The following is a 16,793-nucleotide window of genomic DNA, read 5'->3' as shown; positions in this document are numbered from 1 at the left end:
TCTTCTCATGTGTTTATTGTCCATTTGAATATCTTTGGAGAAATGTCTACTCAAGTCCATAGCTCAGTTTTTTATTGAAAATTTTGCCTTTAACTGCTGAGTTGTAAGAATTCTTTCTATATGCTGAATACAAGATCCTTACCAGATATGTGATTTGCATATATTTTCTCTTGTTCTGTGGGTTGTCTTTTTAAAACTTTCTTGATAGTGTCCTTTGATGCACAAAAGTTTTAATTTTGATGAAGTCCAACACATCTATTTTTTTCTTTTGTTGCTCATTCTCATATTTAAGAATCCATTGCCAAATGTAGGGTCATAAGGACTCACCACTATGCTTTCTTCTAAGAGTTTTCCCTTATATTTTGGTCTTTGATCCATTTTGAGTTAAATTTTATCAATGGTGTGAGGTCTAACTATGTGTCTCCCCTGTCTAAATTTATATGTTGAAGCCTAACCTCCAAAGGGAAAGATGATAGTAGTAGGAGTCCGTGTCCTTGGGAGGTGATTAGGGATTAGAGTTCCTACAAAAGAGACCTCGCAGAGCTCCTTAGCCCTTCCACCCTGTGAGGACACAGTGAAAAGGCACTAGTTACAAGCCAGGAAGAAGGCCTTCATGAGAACACAACTATGCTGGCAGCTTCATCTTAGATTCCCCAGCCTCCAAAACTGGGAGAAACAAACTTCTGCTGTTTCTAAGCTACCCAGTCTGTGTGATTTTGGTATAGCAGCCTGAATGGACTAAGACAGGGCCCATTTTCCTTCTTTTGCATGTGGATATCCAGTTTTCCCAGCATCGTTTGTTGAAGAGACTACTGTTTCCTGACTAATGATACAGGCATCCTGGTAGAAAATGAACTGTTCATAGATGAATGGGTTTATTTCTGCACCTACAATCACATTCCATTTATCTATGTGTTTATTTTATGCAAGTACCACACTTTTGATTACTGTATTGTAACATTTGAAGTCAGAAAGTCTGAGTCCTCCAGACTTATTGTTTTCCTAAAATTCTTTAGGGTTTCCACATGTAAAATCATGTTGTCTACAAACAGAGCTAGTTTTACTTCTTCCTTTTACATTTGGATGCTTTCTATTCTTCTTCCTGCCTAGTTGCTCTGACTAGAATTTTCAGTATTTTGTTGACTAGAAGTGGTGAAAGTGGGTATCTTTGTCTTGTGATCCATCATAGTTGGAAAGCATTCAGTTTTCCACCATTGGGTATGATATTAGCCCTGAGTTTTTAATAACTCTCCTTATCATGTTGGACAAGTTCCCTTCTGTTTCTAGTTTTCTGAGTGTTTCATCGTGAAAGGGAGTTGGATTTTATCAATACTTTTTCTGCATCAACTGAGATGATTTTTTCCCCCCTACTGCCTGCATTCTTAGCCACTAGGCCCAGTTACCTCTCTCTCAGTATGAGTCATTTAATTTTTTTTTGAGTCATTTAATTTTATAGCCTGCTTTTTACAGTTATACCATGAAAAATCTTCTTTTCATTAAAAGCCATTGAAATGATTTTCAGTGGCTATGTGTTATATCCTCATATGGAATGTTCCATAATTTATTTAATACTTGTATGTTATTTCCAAAATTTCAGTATTTTTTCTATACCTCTATTTTTTTAGGAACCAAGTCCCTAGAACTTAGCCAAAGGCTATAAATACTTTAAAAAATATATGTCTTTATATATATGTATAATTATATTATCTATTTATAAAACTGATTTAAAAATATCATTGTGAACTTCTACCAGCTTGTTATTTGCTTAATAAAAGTAGTTGATGTGCACTATGCTTACTGTTTCACAACTCCTGGACCTCTGAGCTTGCTTTCTAGTCCTCTCTGAACTTCTTTATTCTTGACCATTACTAAGCAGACGACCTCCTTTCCTCCTTCTCAATATTTATTTTTCTCCTTATTTCTTAATTTACTCACTTTCCTACATACTTCATGTTTGTTTTTGTTCATTTAATCTTCTTATTAATGACCAAGCCAGAAGAGTCAAATGCAGAATATGTGAAAAGTTACCTGTAAAAAAAAAATAAGGCACAGATGTCCAGTATTGCTCTCTATTTTATTTAGCTTAGGAAGAAAAGGCATCTGCAATGTGGCTTTTTCTTTTCCCGTTTTTTTGGTTTTGTGTTTAACTGATGTCTACTTTTTTAAATTTTGTTATCATTAATCTACAATTATATGAAGAACATTATGTTTACTAGGGTCCCCCCTTCACCAAGATATTTTTGTTTTGATGCTTGTGTGATTCTTAGGAAACACAGCAACACTGAAAAATAACTGAACTCAGACATCACATGCCTGCAGAAACATGTAGTTTTAGAGTACACACTGAACTATTTCTGTCTTTTCATTTTTGCATTTTATGTTTTATTACTTGTGTCTAAAAACTTTGCACAGACATCAAGCATTCCCAGCCCTCAGCACCCCCCACATACACATTTTGGCATTGTCTGAGAAATATGATTAAAAATTGGATAAAACTCTAAAAACAAGGAAAAATTTAAAAAAAACAAATAAATATAAATAAGACACTCCTGAGCAGACGTCACTCTCCCGGTTGAATCTTCCTGCATGTCCAGGAACAGAGGAAGGAGAACTACAATTCCCAGAGTGCTTAGAGGGCGTGTCGGGCCTGGGAATTACGGCCTCAGTCCCGCCTTCTCCCTCCAGTGATTGGATTATTCAGTTCGGGCTCTGTATTCCTCTTCTCCCATTGGTGAACTCTCCGTCGCGGTCAATTACATAGTTTACGCTCGCTTTGGTTCCCTCCAGCCCACCGGTTCACCCCCCGGAAGATGGCGGCCGAAGGAGCTGGTGGGAAATACAGAAGCACAGTCAGCAAAAGCAAAGACCCCTCGGGGCTGCTCATCTCTGTGATCAGGTGAGGGAGGCAGGAGGCAGGGTCAGGGACAGGGGGCAGCGGGCAGCGGCTCGATCTCCGCTTTGGAAGGGAGAAGGGTTAGCTGGGTTCTACCTGCTGACCCTTCCCTCCTTGCCTCCCCCCAGCCCCTCCCAAGTGTCCCCACAGTCCCCCCTTTTTCTCTGGGGTTTGGATAGAGGGAGGAGCCCCACTTCACCGTCTTTTCATTAGGGCCAGCGCTTTCTATTAGGGTGTCCGGGCCCTGAAAGCACGCTCTTTGGGGTTTGGTAGAGAAAGCCAGGTGTGTCCATTTAATCTTACATTTATTGATTTACCTTCAGCAGCGCTCACTGAGGAAGGAGCCTTTTTTTCCGGGAGTTCAGGGTGTAAGGAAGGCCCTGAAGTCCCGAGACTGTTGTCACGAGTTGCAGGTTGCGTTCTCACACTTTGGACACCTCCAACCACCTGTGAGTGGCCACAGCCTCATATAATCGTAGAGCCTGTAGTGAGCTGATGTGGGTATCAAGGCACACATCGTTTTTCGATTTTTGTTCTGCTTTCCTATCCCGATCTATATTCTTAAACAGAACAAAATACATTTCACGTTATCCTCTAAGTACGTGGTTTTCCCAGAATATGTATGTATGGTGAGAGTGGGAGTGGTGGACCTTTTAGGGGCTCTTTAAAGAAAGAAAAAGTTAAATTAAGAGCAGGGGAACCTTTTCAAACACCATTAAGGATGATACAGGGAGTGATTAAAAACAACCTGAATAGTATGTATTAAGGCACGTTTTATGTTGGCATTTGAATGTCAACTCATTGAATGTTAATTTTGTAAAATAACCCCACCCCGGTCCTTCCCCCCACGCCCCACCCACCCCCGCCGCGCCTATGCTAAACTTAGTTGAGCTTGGAGGGCTTCTGGAGGGTCCTGATGATCTTTTTTAAAAACCACGCCCCACAGTTCCTGGTAGTTAAGAAGCTCTTGAATGAATGAATGTGTAATTTATAAAATGTACTTATAAAACAGTGTACCTCTCATGGACTGATAGAGACCCATCTCATGGGTGTTATTTAGGGGGCTCTAGTTTAAGGTTAATGGCATATTAAATCATTACAACCAAGTTGTGGGGTTTTTTTTAGAATTAAGACAATCGTTCTTTGTCTGAAAATACTTAATATACTTGGTAGGCCATACAGAGGAAACTCTATTCTGGACCTACAGTCTTGTTGGAACAATATGCAGGTAGTGTAGATGTTTCATGATACTAAACTCCAACTAGAATATTTGTAGCTTCCCATGGAATTATAAAATATGAATTAATTTGGTTACTTTTTTGAACTTGTTTGTTTCTTTTGCCTTATAGTCAACGTTCACTGAGACAGTATGGCTTTAATGCCGGTTTGTAGTATGGTGCCTGGTGCTTAACACATACTTAGTAAATATTTATTGCACAAATGAATGAATGCCCTGAGTTTGCAAAGACAAATCAGATATGATGGTACCCTTGAGGGATAACATATGCAAATAAAAACTATGACAAAAGACTGGAAGAGACAGTGAAATACAAGGGTATTCTCAGAGAATATGTGCTTATTTCCAATGGAAGAGGAGTGGGGGTTGGGGAAGGTAACAGCTATACACAATGGACAATCTCAAATGTGTACTTAAAAGATTCTGTAAGCTTTACCCATTTCTTTTATGCTATATATATCACTTTTCTTAAATGCCAATCAAGTTAACCTAAATATCCTATTTTGAAAAAAACAAAAACCAGACTAAAGCTTATTTGCTGATGCTGAGCCACAAACGTACTGCCTTTGGTTGGCTGTTCCTGTGTGTTCTTCAGGGGGCATCACTGCTGGGTGGTGTGGAATATGATTTGTGGTTATCCATCCATCTCTTAAGCACATCTGCGTTACCTTCACATTGTCACCTTGATTTAGGCCTAGGCATTTTTTTTACTCCATCTTCTGTTGTGTCTTATTGTTTTTCATTTTTCTTCCTTTGATCACCTCAGGCCACTTAAATGACACGTATTGTATCTGTTACTAGCATGGTGTAGTGGAGTGTCCAGACCTAGCATCCTGGGTGAGTTTAGTAAGGACTAGGGTTCATGGTGACATATGATCCTGTTAAAGACTGGCTGTTGGTGGTACTGGAGTACTGATGTATATATTTCAACATTTCTTTGAATCACAGGAAAATGTTGGGGTTGGAGTGAGGGTGTTGCTAACTCTCTCTGTTGTTGTCTCCCTGCCTTTGATCTGCCCCAGTGGTATAAATTTCATAGACAGTGGGGGCAGTGAATGAGAGGAGGCTGGTATTTGTACTTTGGTGTTTGGGGCGGGGTGAGTACTTCAGGGAAGAAGACAGTGGCGGGTGTTCTAACAGAGTAGATCTTAAAAGTTCTCATCAGGAGAAAATAATTGTAACTGTGAAGTGATGGGTGTTAACTTGCTGTGGCAATCATTTTGCAGTATACACATATCAAATTGTAATGTCTTACACCTGAAACAAAGACAATGTTATATGTCAATTATATCTCAGTAAGATGGGAGAAAAGGAACGGGGCATCCGTATTTCTTGTGAGTGAATCGTGTTGTCACTCTGAAATTGCTGCTCTGCCTGTCTGCTCTGTTTGTATTCTTCATGTTATCCTTCTTGTAACCTTGTATTCATGATTAATTCTTCATATAAAACTTTGATTATCTCCTCTTCTTTTTAACCTCTTTCCAGAGTTTCTCACAAAGGCTGTAGCTTTCCTCGTTGCTTTGGCAACAAGCCTCAAAAAGGAAAGCCCGTTTTAGGTTCCTGTTTATAAAATCTGAGCAGTCCTGAAGATGTAGCTGGTACATGCCAGCTCTCTTTCATGTTTCCTTGGGCCTATGATTTTGTCACAAAGTAACTTACTTGTTAGTGATGGAGTCCATTGCCCTTGGAAAAGTTGGATTAGTTTAGCTTTGGCTTTTTCTATCACTGAGCAGTTGTTTTTTGAATAGTCAATGTTAAAAATCTCAGTTGTTTTGCTCAGATATATAGAAAATGTCATTGCTTGACTACATTATTAATTAGTATGATGCTATATATATATTTCTATATATACATAAAAGCATTTTATGTCATCTTTTAACCCTGGATAAGAAAAAGTACAGGTGAATGAGGTTTGAGCTAAAGACAGAGTAGGTATAGAAAGGGCATATCCAAATCTCATCACTGTTTTCAGCCATGGTATCAAATAGTTAAGTAAGGACTCCTATTTTAGTGTGATAGTCCATCACTTTAAAGCATTTAAAAGTGAAGATAATTTAAAGATGGATAGTGTAATTGTGTTGAAAAGTGTCATATTTGGTAGATGGGTATTTAAGTTCCTTGGGACTCATAAATGAAATTCTTAACCATTAAAAAGTACTGAATAAAAATATGTCAGGACAGTCAGATATTTCAAAGGGTGGGCTCTGGGCATTGCCGAAGAGCTCCTCGGGCTTTGAGGTCAGGCTTTGGTGAGGGGACAGACAGTGCCCAGCATCGAGTTTGCGGGAGGTCGCTGCTAACTACAGCCTTTGGTTCTAAGTCTAGCTCCTGGCCCTTTAAAAGGAACTAATTGGGTGGATAGAGTCCTGATTCCCTGCTGATGTATAATTTTGACTGTTTTATACATTTACGGGCACACAGCGTTTTCCTACGTTTCTATTGATTTCCCCAACCTTTGTTTAGTGTGAAGTTGGAGCAGGAAGCCTTTCTAAATGGGAAATAGGCAATATGGCATTTTGGAGATGCTGTTTTATTTTTGTGAGTTCTTGTCTGATTTTTAATTGAAAAAGGTGTCTACCACTTACTGTTAGGTGATTTGCTTTCCAATTAATGTTGACTCTTTTCTCTTTAAAAGTTGGCCTCTAATAGCCAGTTTAATTGGGAAGACAAACTTTGGCTGTGACTTGAGGAGACCTCATGGAAACCTCAGAGCAGAACTTTTGTAGACAGACTGGTTACGCATGTCAGGGATTTGTGAAGGCAGTTGAAGGCTTCATCGACTTTCATGTCTTCACAGAAGTTGAAATTTCAAAAACTTAGAAAATCATTTATTATAGACACCTGTTAAATTCCCTTTTCCTTAGAGAGTATTTTGGTCAGCCCCTTATTTAATTCAAAGCAAACTTCATCGAAGGGGTCCAGGCTTTGATCAGAGCTTTGAACAAACAGCTTTTAGGTCTGTGACACTGTCTGCGGCAGGGGAGTGTGGTCTCTCTGTTGGGAGCAGAGTCCTGGCAGTTGCTGGAAATGTCACCACCACCTCTTTGCGTCTGAGCCTGTCTCATAACGGTTTTTAGGGTTTCCAGTTCTCTTTATAGCCTTGGGAGTCTGGGCACTAGTGGTGCAATCCTGTTTGAAAATTACTGCTAGAAGACCTGGAGACTAAGTCCTTGATGTACTTTCTGGGAGTCCTGGGACATCTGATGGCATATATGGATGTAAGGGGCAAAATATTCCCCAGCTTTCTACTAAACATGTAGAATTCATATCTTGGGAACCCATGTCTTAGTTTCTACCCTCGTGTAAGTTTCTTGAAGGCTTTGGGGCATATAGTTGCAGTGCTGGTGACATAGGTTTTTTCCAAGCATTACTTATAGATAGGTGTGGTCATACTCTTAGGTGGGAGGTGTTGCATAGTTAGTAGAAACTGTTACCCATGTAAAATAAGCTGGAACAGTTACTTAAAATCACTGTTTCATTTCTCATTTGTAAAATGCAATAATGATATGATCTGCTGTGGCTTTAGGAAAATAAGCATATAAAATTGTCTAGCAGTGTGTGGCATAGACACTCAAATGTTCGTTTCCTCTTTAGGAACAGGTTAAAACCTTGATTTTAACATTTGCAAGATAGCAACCAGAACATAATTAATTTTCCACCTGAAATGTCCTTGCTCCGTTGGCTAAAATGTTTTATTCCAGTTGTCAGAATGTTCTCTCTGTAACTAGGAAACCTTGTGTAGTTGAATTAATGTGGAAATTATTTGAGAGCTAAAGAAACTAGATTCAAATATATGTATGCTTATGTGTAAATGTAAAACATATGAAATATAAGCAGACATAAGGTATAAAACATTAGGTTAAAGAGAGAAGGACTATAAACAAGCAAATCAAAAGGCCCATTATCTCTTTGGCTAGATAACTCCTGTTGCCATTAGAAATTATATATATGCTTTCCTAAAATTACATGCATAATTTTTCAAAGTGTTACACATTTAGAAAATGCAAATATTTCAAAAGGAACAGCAGAAAAAGGAGTGAAGACTTTTTCCCCTGATCATCTCCCTCCTGAAACATGCCTCGTTAAGTGTTCTCTGATTGCTGGAGGACAATAGAGGCTATATTTAAGCATGTGTGAATGTATAATCTTTAAACAAAAGCATGTATATTTTCTTTACTATGTTAATGTATAGTATTTATGAGTTTATACTTCAGGACTATTCATAAAGATGTGTTAAAACATGGGAACATAGGTGTGTATTTTTGAGCCTTTTTAATTTTTTAATTATAATATTGATATACAATCTTACGATGGTTTCACACACACAAAACAGTGGTTCAGTATTCACCCATATTATCAAGACTGTATCCCCTCCATTGCAGTCACTATCTGTCAACATAGTAAGAAGTTCTAGAGTCATTAATTGTATTAATTGTCCCAGTGACCTACCTATGTTGTGATTGCAAACTATACCGCCCCTTAATCTCCAACTTCTTCCTCACCCAGCCTCCCCAGCCCTTCACCTAGTTCCTTCTTGGGGTCTATGAGTCTGCTGCTTTTTCTGTTCCTTCTGTTTTGCTTTGTTTTTATGCTCTACAAATGAGTGAAATCATTTGGTAATTGTCTTTTTCTGCCTGGCTTATTTCACTGAGCATAATATCCACCAGATGCATACATGTTGTTGCAAATGGTACGATTTCTTTTCTTTTTATGGCTGAATAATATTCCATTGTGTATGTGTACCACATCTTCTTTATCCATTCTTTGACTGGTGGACACTTCAGTTGCTTCCATGTCTTGGCTGTTGTAAATAGTGCAGCAATAAACACAGGGGTGCATATGTCTTTTTGAATTAGGGATCTTGTTTTCTTTGGGTAAATTCCTAGAAGTGGAATTATTGGGTGAATTAGTATTTCTATTTTTAGTTTTTTGAGGAACCTCCAGATACTTTGCACAGCAGTTGAACCAGTTTACAGTCCCACCAACAGTGTAGGAGGGTTCCCCTTTCTCCACATCTTTGCCATTATTTGTTGTTTCTTGTCTCTTTGATGTTGGCCATCCTAACTGGTGTGAGGTGATATCTCATTGTGGTTTTAATTTGCATTTCCCTCATGATTAACTATGTGGAGCATCTTTTCATGTCCCTGCTGGCAATCTGTATTTCTTTCATTTGTTTTTCTTTATCTTGGCGATCTTGTCCAGCAGCACATATTGATCTAGCTCATTCTTTATTTTATTTTATTTTATTTTGTTATCATTAATCTACAGTTACACACAGAACATTATGTTTAGTAGGTTACCCCCTTCACCAAGTCCCCCCCACAATCCCCATTACAGTCACTGTCCATCAGTGTAGTAAGATGCTGTAGAATCACTACTTGTCTTCTCTGTGTTGTACAGCCCTCTCCATGCCCCCCCCCAACATTATACATGCTAATCGTAAGGCTCCCTTTCTTTTTCCCTGCCCTTATCCCTCCCTTCCCACCTATCCTCCCCAGTCCCTTTCCCTTTGGTAACTGTTAGTCCATTCTTGGGTTCTGTGAGTCTGCTGCTGTTTTGTTCCTTCTGTTTTTCTTTGTTCTTATACTCCACATATGAGTGAATCATTTGGTACTTGTCTTTCTCTGCCTGGCTTATTTCACTGAGCATAATACCCTCTAGCTCCATCCATGTTGTTGCAAATGGTAGGATTTGTTTTCTTCTTATGGCTGAATAATATCCCATTGTGTATATGTACCACATCTTCTTTATCCATTCATCTACTGATGGACACTTAGGTTGCTTCCATATTTTGGCTATTGTAAATAGTGCTGCGATAAACATAGGGGTGCATCTGTCTTTTTCAAACTGGTCTCTAGCTCATTCTTTATAGTGGCTGTATAGCATTTTGTCATATGGATATACCATAATATATTTAATTTGTGTTCCTGCCACCCCCCCTTTTTTTTTAACACTTTTAAGTTTCTTTTTATCTTCTGTTAAAAATACATTGCTGTGAGCATTCATGTACATTGGGGAGTATATCTGTGGTGTAAATTCATGTCAGTGGACTAGTTGAAACAGTGTATTTGCATTTTGTACTTTGTCAAAATGTCCTGCAGAAAGAAAGTAATTTATACTCCAACAAGTGGTGTGTTCAAGTACCTGTTTTCCCATTCATTACCTTGGAGAAACTGAAATATTTTTGATTGTCTTTATTAACTCTTATCTACTGCAGGGAAGAGGGGAGTGTTTTTCCCATTGTCATTTAGACAGTGCTGGATAGGCACTGTTGGATGTATGTGGATATATGTGTTTTGCAAATATTTTTTTCTCAGTCTGTGACTTGTCTTCTCATTCTCCCGACAGTGCTTTTCCCAAAGAAGGAGTTTCTGATTTTAATGAAGTCCATGTTATTAACTATTTCTTTCATGGGTTGTGTCTTTGGGGTTGTCTCTAGTCTTTGCCATACTCAAGCTCATCTAAATTTTCTCCTATGGTAACTTCTAGGAGTTTTGTATCTTGTGTTTTTACTTAGGTTTATTAACTATTTTGAGCTAATTTTGATGAAGGCCGTAAGATCTGTGTCTAGATTCACTTTTTTGCATGTGAATGTCCAGTTGTTCAAGCACCATTTGTTGGAAAAATGGTCTTTTCTTCATTGTTGTATATTTGTGGGTTCTTCAGCAACATTCATGCCTTTTGTTCTCTTCTTGTGCACATTGTCATAGCAACGTTTCCTATTTTCTTCTACAAAATTAGGTTGCACAAACTTTAAAAAAGAGTCATAAAAGAGAAACATCATCCAACAATCTCATTTCCCAATATATTTTTCCTTTTTAAGGTTTTCATGTGGCTCCTGTCCAGATACATACAGAAGTTTAATAGTTGTAAATACAACAAGTTAACATTTTTTTTTAGCTTGACAAATTTATTCATGTTGCTTTGTAGTTATATAAATATTTTTTAAGTGGGGGAGTTAAAAATATAGAAAATTAAAAGGAAGAAAATATAAATTACTCTCTTTGCCCAGAATTAACCATTGTTAATAATTTTGCTTTCAGTTTTTAAAAATTACTGTATCATTATAAAAATAGCACACATTCATTTTAAAGAATTCAAACAATGGAAATGCACAAAAATGTGAAGATGAAAGTGAAAAAATTATCCAAACTTTATACTCCACAAATTACCATTGTTGATATTGGGAACCTAAGTCTCTTTTTCTCTTTTCTCTCTCTGTTGTTATGTGTATGAGTGTGTGTGAAGCATTGAGTAGATAGAAATAATTTTTTAAAATAAATATGGGATCTTATTCTATATGCTAACTTACATGCTTTGTCTCCCTTTTTGAGGTATACATACATATAGTAAAGTGACACATAGTAAATGTATAGCTTTATGAATTTTTCCTTGATGAATTAACCACTACCCACATCAATATAGAGAATACTTCCAGCATTCCTGTCAACTTTTTTCCAATTTATTTTTTTGTGTAAAGATATGCTGTTGTTCCAGCACCACTCATTAAAAAGACTATGCTTCCTGAATTTCTTTTGCTCCTTTGACAAAAATTAGTTGATCGGTGTCAGTCTATTTCTTTCTTTTTTTTTAAAGATGTACAACATAATGATTTATTGTTACCACAGTAAATTTAGTTAATACCTATTACCTAACATAGTTACAATATTTTTTTGTGATGAGGACTTTTAAGATCTACTCTCTTAACAACTTTCAAATATAATGCAGTGAAGTTAACGATAGTCACCGGGCTGTAGATACATTTCCAGGACCTATTTACCTTCTAACTGAAGTTTGTATCCTTTGACCACCTTCACCTAATTCTTCACCCCCCGCCCTTGCCTCTGGTACCCGCCAGTGTGTTTGCCCATTTTTCTGTAGTCTGACATCTTCCATTTCATTTTTCTGTAGTCTGACATCTTCCATTTCATTCGTAGGAATTCTGCATATAAGGGATCCTTCCCTGCATATGAGCCTGAGGAAAGGCTCTTCTTAGCCTCTTGTGGGTTGTTCCATGGATTTCCCGTGGTGGGAGGAGAGAGGGGTGGCAGTTTGTTGGTCCCCATCTCTCTGTGACTCTTGGCTCCTGCAGCAGCATGTGTTGTAGTTTGGAAAAATTGCAGTGAAATAAATTGGATCACACACAACAAGAGAAGAGAGGTTGCAAGGCAGTATGTACCCAGTTCAGTTTTTGTGAAAAGGCATGCCTGTGCTTGTAAATATGTAGAAGGGCTGGGGAGGATGGGGCTAACTGTTGAGGGGCTCTTCTAAGTAGTGGGGTGTGCTGAAGGGGTTTTTTATTTTTGTAAGTCTGTTGTTTGCATTTTTTTACAAAGCATACAGTACTATTTGTCTACTGTGGGGTCTGTTTCTTGACTAGTCTGTCCCAGTGTATGTTTATCTTGATAACAATCCCACATGGTCTTGATTACCACTTTTAGAAGCCTTGACTACAGATAGTGTATACCCTCCATCTATATTCTACTTTTTCAAGATTGTTTTGGCTATTTTAGGTCCTTTGCATTTTCATATTAACTTTAAAATTAGCTTGTCAATTTCCACAATAAAACCTGCTGGGTGGGATTTTGGTTGGGGTTGCATTGAATGTGTAGATTCATATGGGAGAATTGACATTTGGACAATATTGAGTGTTCTATAAACAGAGTGTATCTCTCCATTTAATTCTTTAATTTCAGCAATTTTTTTTGTACATTTCAATGTGTAATTGTTGCATATTGTTGGTCAGATTTATCTCTAAGTATTTTAGGCCACTTCAAATTATCCCATAGCTCACTGAATGACGATGTTCTTTTTATTTCCAGTCTTTTTTCCTTGGTGTTTTCTTTTGTATAGTTGCAGTTTCTGTGCCTTCAAGTTCACTAATCTTTCCTGCAAATTCTAACCTGCTGTAAATCCCTTGTAGTAATGTAATTTTTGTTAGACTGTGATTTTGGTCTCTAAAAGTTTGGGTCTTTTGTTGAAAAATATTTTTAATGTCTCCACTTACATGTTCAGTCTTTGCTATAACAATATATGGACTACAGGTGTTATAACTTTTAATGTTCTGTTCACTAATTGCATCCTCTGGGTCATTTTGGGGTTACTTTTGGTTGACTGATATCCCTCTCCTTCCTTTACATGCCTTGTGCTGTTTTGGATGCTGGATAGTGTGAATTTTACCTTGTTGGGCCCTGATATTGGATGTCTTTGTTTTTCTGTAAATGAGCTTTGTTCTGGGATATGGTTGAAGTTACTTGGAAACAGTGTGGTCCTTTTAGGTCTTGTTTTAAATTTTACTATTTGAAAGCAGAGCAAATTTGGTTTAGGACCAATTTTGTGTCACCAATATGGCAAAATCCTTTTGAGTACTCCATGAAGGATGAGGTTTTTCACTCTGGCAGGGAGTGATTTCAGGTAATTGTTTCCGCGAATCCTTACAGGTGGTTCTTTTTCTGACCTTGAGCAGTTTCCTTCCAGGCATGTGGTAATGATACTCCGCAGGCCTTAAGGAGGTCCTGCAGATTTCCAGAATGCTCTGCGTAGCCTTCTCTCCTTTTCAGTCGCTCTGCCCTGCAGACTCTAACTGCTGTATTGACCAAGGTGTTGAAAGTTTGTTTTGTTAGATGCCGACAAGAGGGTAAAATCTTTCTCTATTATTACATCTTGGCAAGAAGTCCATCAATGCTTCATATTTTCAAAAACATCTTTGAAGATTCACTTTGGTGAAATTTTGGGTTGTGTACACCCAGAGAGGAAGAGTAAGGTAATCAGATGTGCTATATAAAGTTATGGCATGAAAGTGAGTGAGGTATCTTGGCACTGATGGTCTTGTTCACTTTGCAGTATTTTATAGGGTGTTTACTTAAACAGTTTAGTACATTCACTTCAGATAGTACGTGTTTGGGAACTTTTTCTTCAGAACTCATAGGAATGCTTTTCGGACTATTACACATCTGTTTCTGTATTTATTCATATGTAAGAATACTGTGTAGTTCTCTCTTCGTTTATTTAATACCCGTGTTAGTATTGTCAGTTGTTAGCCTGAAGTCTCACCTAGCTGTTAAGTGGGTTTTCTTTGGGCGACATAGTATTGAGATGCCCTTTGTTGCGCCTTGTTTTGTTTTGCCTTTGTTTTCGTTTGCATTTGGAAGTTTGAAATCTTGTGCTTGCATTTTTCATTTTGCAGTGGTGAGCTCTGCAGTTTCTTACATTTCTAACTTTTCAAGCCGTGAAATGAGTTTGGGCTTGGTCTTTTTAGTAGCCAGTCTTTTTGTGCTGGGAATTTTGCCTTGAAAAATATGGGAACTCACCAACAGAAAGTCATAAGGGAGAATTCTTGAGTATCATTTGACACGGTAGGAAAATTAAATATTTTACGGTCCTTAGGAGGACCTTTTCTGACTTTTGCTTATTCTTTTAAAAGTTTTGATAAAGCCCTTGCAAAAAACAGAGTGACACATCCTTCAAAAGGTGGTTTTCCATTTAAAGGTTGGTGTCTGTCACTGTGCTGAATACTCTGGGAGACATTAAACTCAAAATATCACTTGAGACCTTGTTAGAAAGGCAGAATCTCAGTCACCACCCGACCCACCTGACCAGAATCATTTTTAACAGTATTCCCAGGTGATTCAAAAGCATGCTAAAGTTTGAGTGGCCGCGGACATAATTTAGTTGGGGAAATAAGATACAAGAAACCAATTATCATTAACTTTTTTTTTTAGCCGAGATGATGGTATTAAAGCTATGTTTGTAAAAAAATTAAAAGATATACTGAGACATACCAATAAAGATGATATGTCTAGGATTTGCTTTCACAATAATTGGAGAAGAGGGTTGAAGTCAGTGAAGGTATAGATGAAACAAGATGGGAATGTGTTGATGTGGATAAAATGAAAGTTCCTGTGGCCAGGATTCTCACCTGGCCCTGGTTGGCTAGCTCATGACACACGTGTGGGCAATATGTTGCTATTGACTCTGTATAAAGAGCTCCGCCCAGTGCTCTGGGCCACATGGTGGCATGGCTGCAAGGCTGCAGGAGAGCAAAGCAGAGGCTGGAGTGGTGGCAGCGCCAAGGACAGAGGCCCAGAGGCCGAGACCGGCTTGCTGCGTGCAGACTCTGAGCGAATGGGATGTTAATGACTGACTGGCTGCTGTGGAAGTAAAGTTGGGTATAACCCTTGCACCTCAAGAATGTTTTACTGTCATTTCTTTGGTCACACTGAATCCATAGTGAACTTGTCCAGGGCTGAAACCCATTGGCAAGACACTTGATAATTGGTGAAGCTGGCTTTATTTGACAAGTCCAATTTATGTACATGTGTGAAAATTTCCATTGGAAGTGTATGTGTGTTTATGTATGAATGCTGGGGAGAGAGAATGGTGTGGAAATTACAAGGGTCTATAGATTAGTAAACTGCAGAAATGCAGCATAACCTTCATGCCCTGTCCTCCCAGCCTCCACCTACTTGGACACCATCCCTCCCAGAGGCATCTTGCACATTAACATATCAAAGTCTCCTGGATGTCTGCAGTTAGGAAACCTGCTTCAATTTGTGTGACACATATTTCCAGAATAACCTACTACCACATAACATCTGATAATCTTATAAAACATCATTTCTGAGGTACTCACCAGAAACTGCATTAGGAGATGGCATACACCTTTAAAAAGGCCAAATGCTATATTGTGCTGTAATAACAAAAATATTTCACTGTAGGTGAAAGTAAGATGACTGTGGACAAAGCTTTATGGAGGATGGACACCTTAAAATGGAAGTGGGGAAAGAGGTAGCCTTTGGCCAAGGAAGGGTGAAGGGGAGATTTCTAAGTTGTCTTTGCCAACGCTGAACTGAGTTCTATGCTTCTGTGGAGGTGCTTTTGCTTAAGTTTAGGTATAATGGCTTTCTCTGTTGACTATAAGACTTACAGCTCTTATAGTCTTTGCCAACGCTGAACTGAGTTCTATGCTTCTGTGGAGGTGCTTTTGCTTAAGTTTAGGTATAATGGCTTTCTCTGTTGACTATAAGACTTACAGCTCTTGGTCCCCAAAGTGTTTTGTATAACCTAGTTAATTGAAATAGTGAAAAACTGCCCATGTTGGGTGTAGTAATTGGCCCCAAGTGCTGTCTGAAGCAAGACACCAGTGAATTTGCAATTGACTTTAAAGCAGAAATTGTTTACTGTCGCTTGATAGTAAATGAATCTCTTTGCAGTGAATTAAGGAATATTGTTTTATGCATCAGAAAACTTTCAGAGGGCCTTGTCATGAATTGCTATCAATTGGGGGGGGATTATCTTGTATTTTGTGGGATCTATTAAGACATAATTAAGAAACACAATCGCAATGTATAATTGAATCTAATAAAATCTGATTTTAAAGTGTAATATAGATTTGGTTATGCTTTGAGTGAAGCCATATCTTATGTGATTAAATGGTAATAATACATCTTGAACATTTAATGTGTGTGTGTGTGTGTGTGTTTTTTAACACAAACTGAGAGTTATGATGAAGGTCTCTAATTCAGTGGGAGCATTTGTAGACTGCTCATCACACACAAAGTGCACGGCGTTGTATAATAGACTTTGAAGGCCACTTCTCACCTTGATTAACGTTCATATTCTTAGCAATCTCTCCTCCTCTTTGGTTTGTACTTTCACTCAACT

The 16,793-nt window shown here is 38.1% G+C and overlaps 1 protein-coding gene across 6 annotated transcripts in view; it reads left to right on the top strand.

Annotated features, from left to right (window-relative positions):
- Nucleotides 1–2,748: 2,748 nt before the first annotated feature.
- Nucleotides 2,749–16,793, top strand: part of EXOC4 (exocyst complex component 4) — a 778,194-nt gene continuing 764,149 nt past the window's right edge. For all 6 annotated transcript variants that reach the window (XM_037019539.2, XM_073238446.1, XM_073238447.1 and 3 more), the window contains exon 1: nt 2,749–2,896. In XM_037019539.2, coding sequence (XP_036875434.2) covers nt 2,811–2,896 — 86 coding nt within the window. In that variant the 5' untranslated portion in view covers nt 2,749–2,810. The remainder of the gene's footprint in view (nt 2,897–16,793) is intronic.

Source organism: Manis javanica, chromosome 6, assembly GCF_040802235.1.
Source record: "Manis javanica isolate MJ-LG chromosome 6, MJ_LKY, whole genome shotgun sequence".
NCBI lineage: Eukaryota > Metazoa > Chordata > Mammalia > Pholidota > Manidae > Manis > Manis javanica.
The sequence above is the reverse complement of the archived record's forward strand: the minus strand, read 5'-3'. Positions and strand labels throughout refer to the sequence as shown.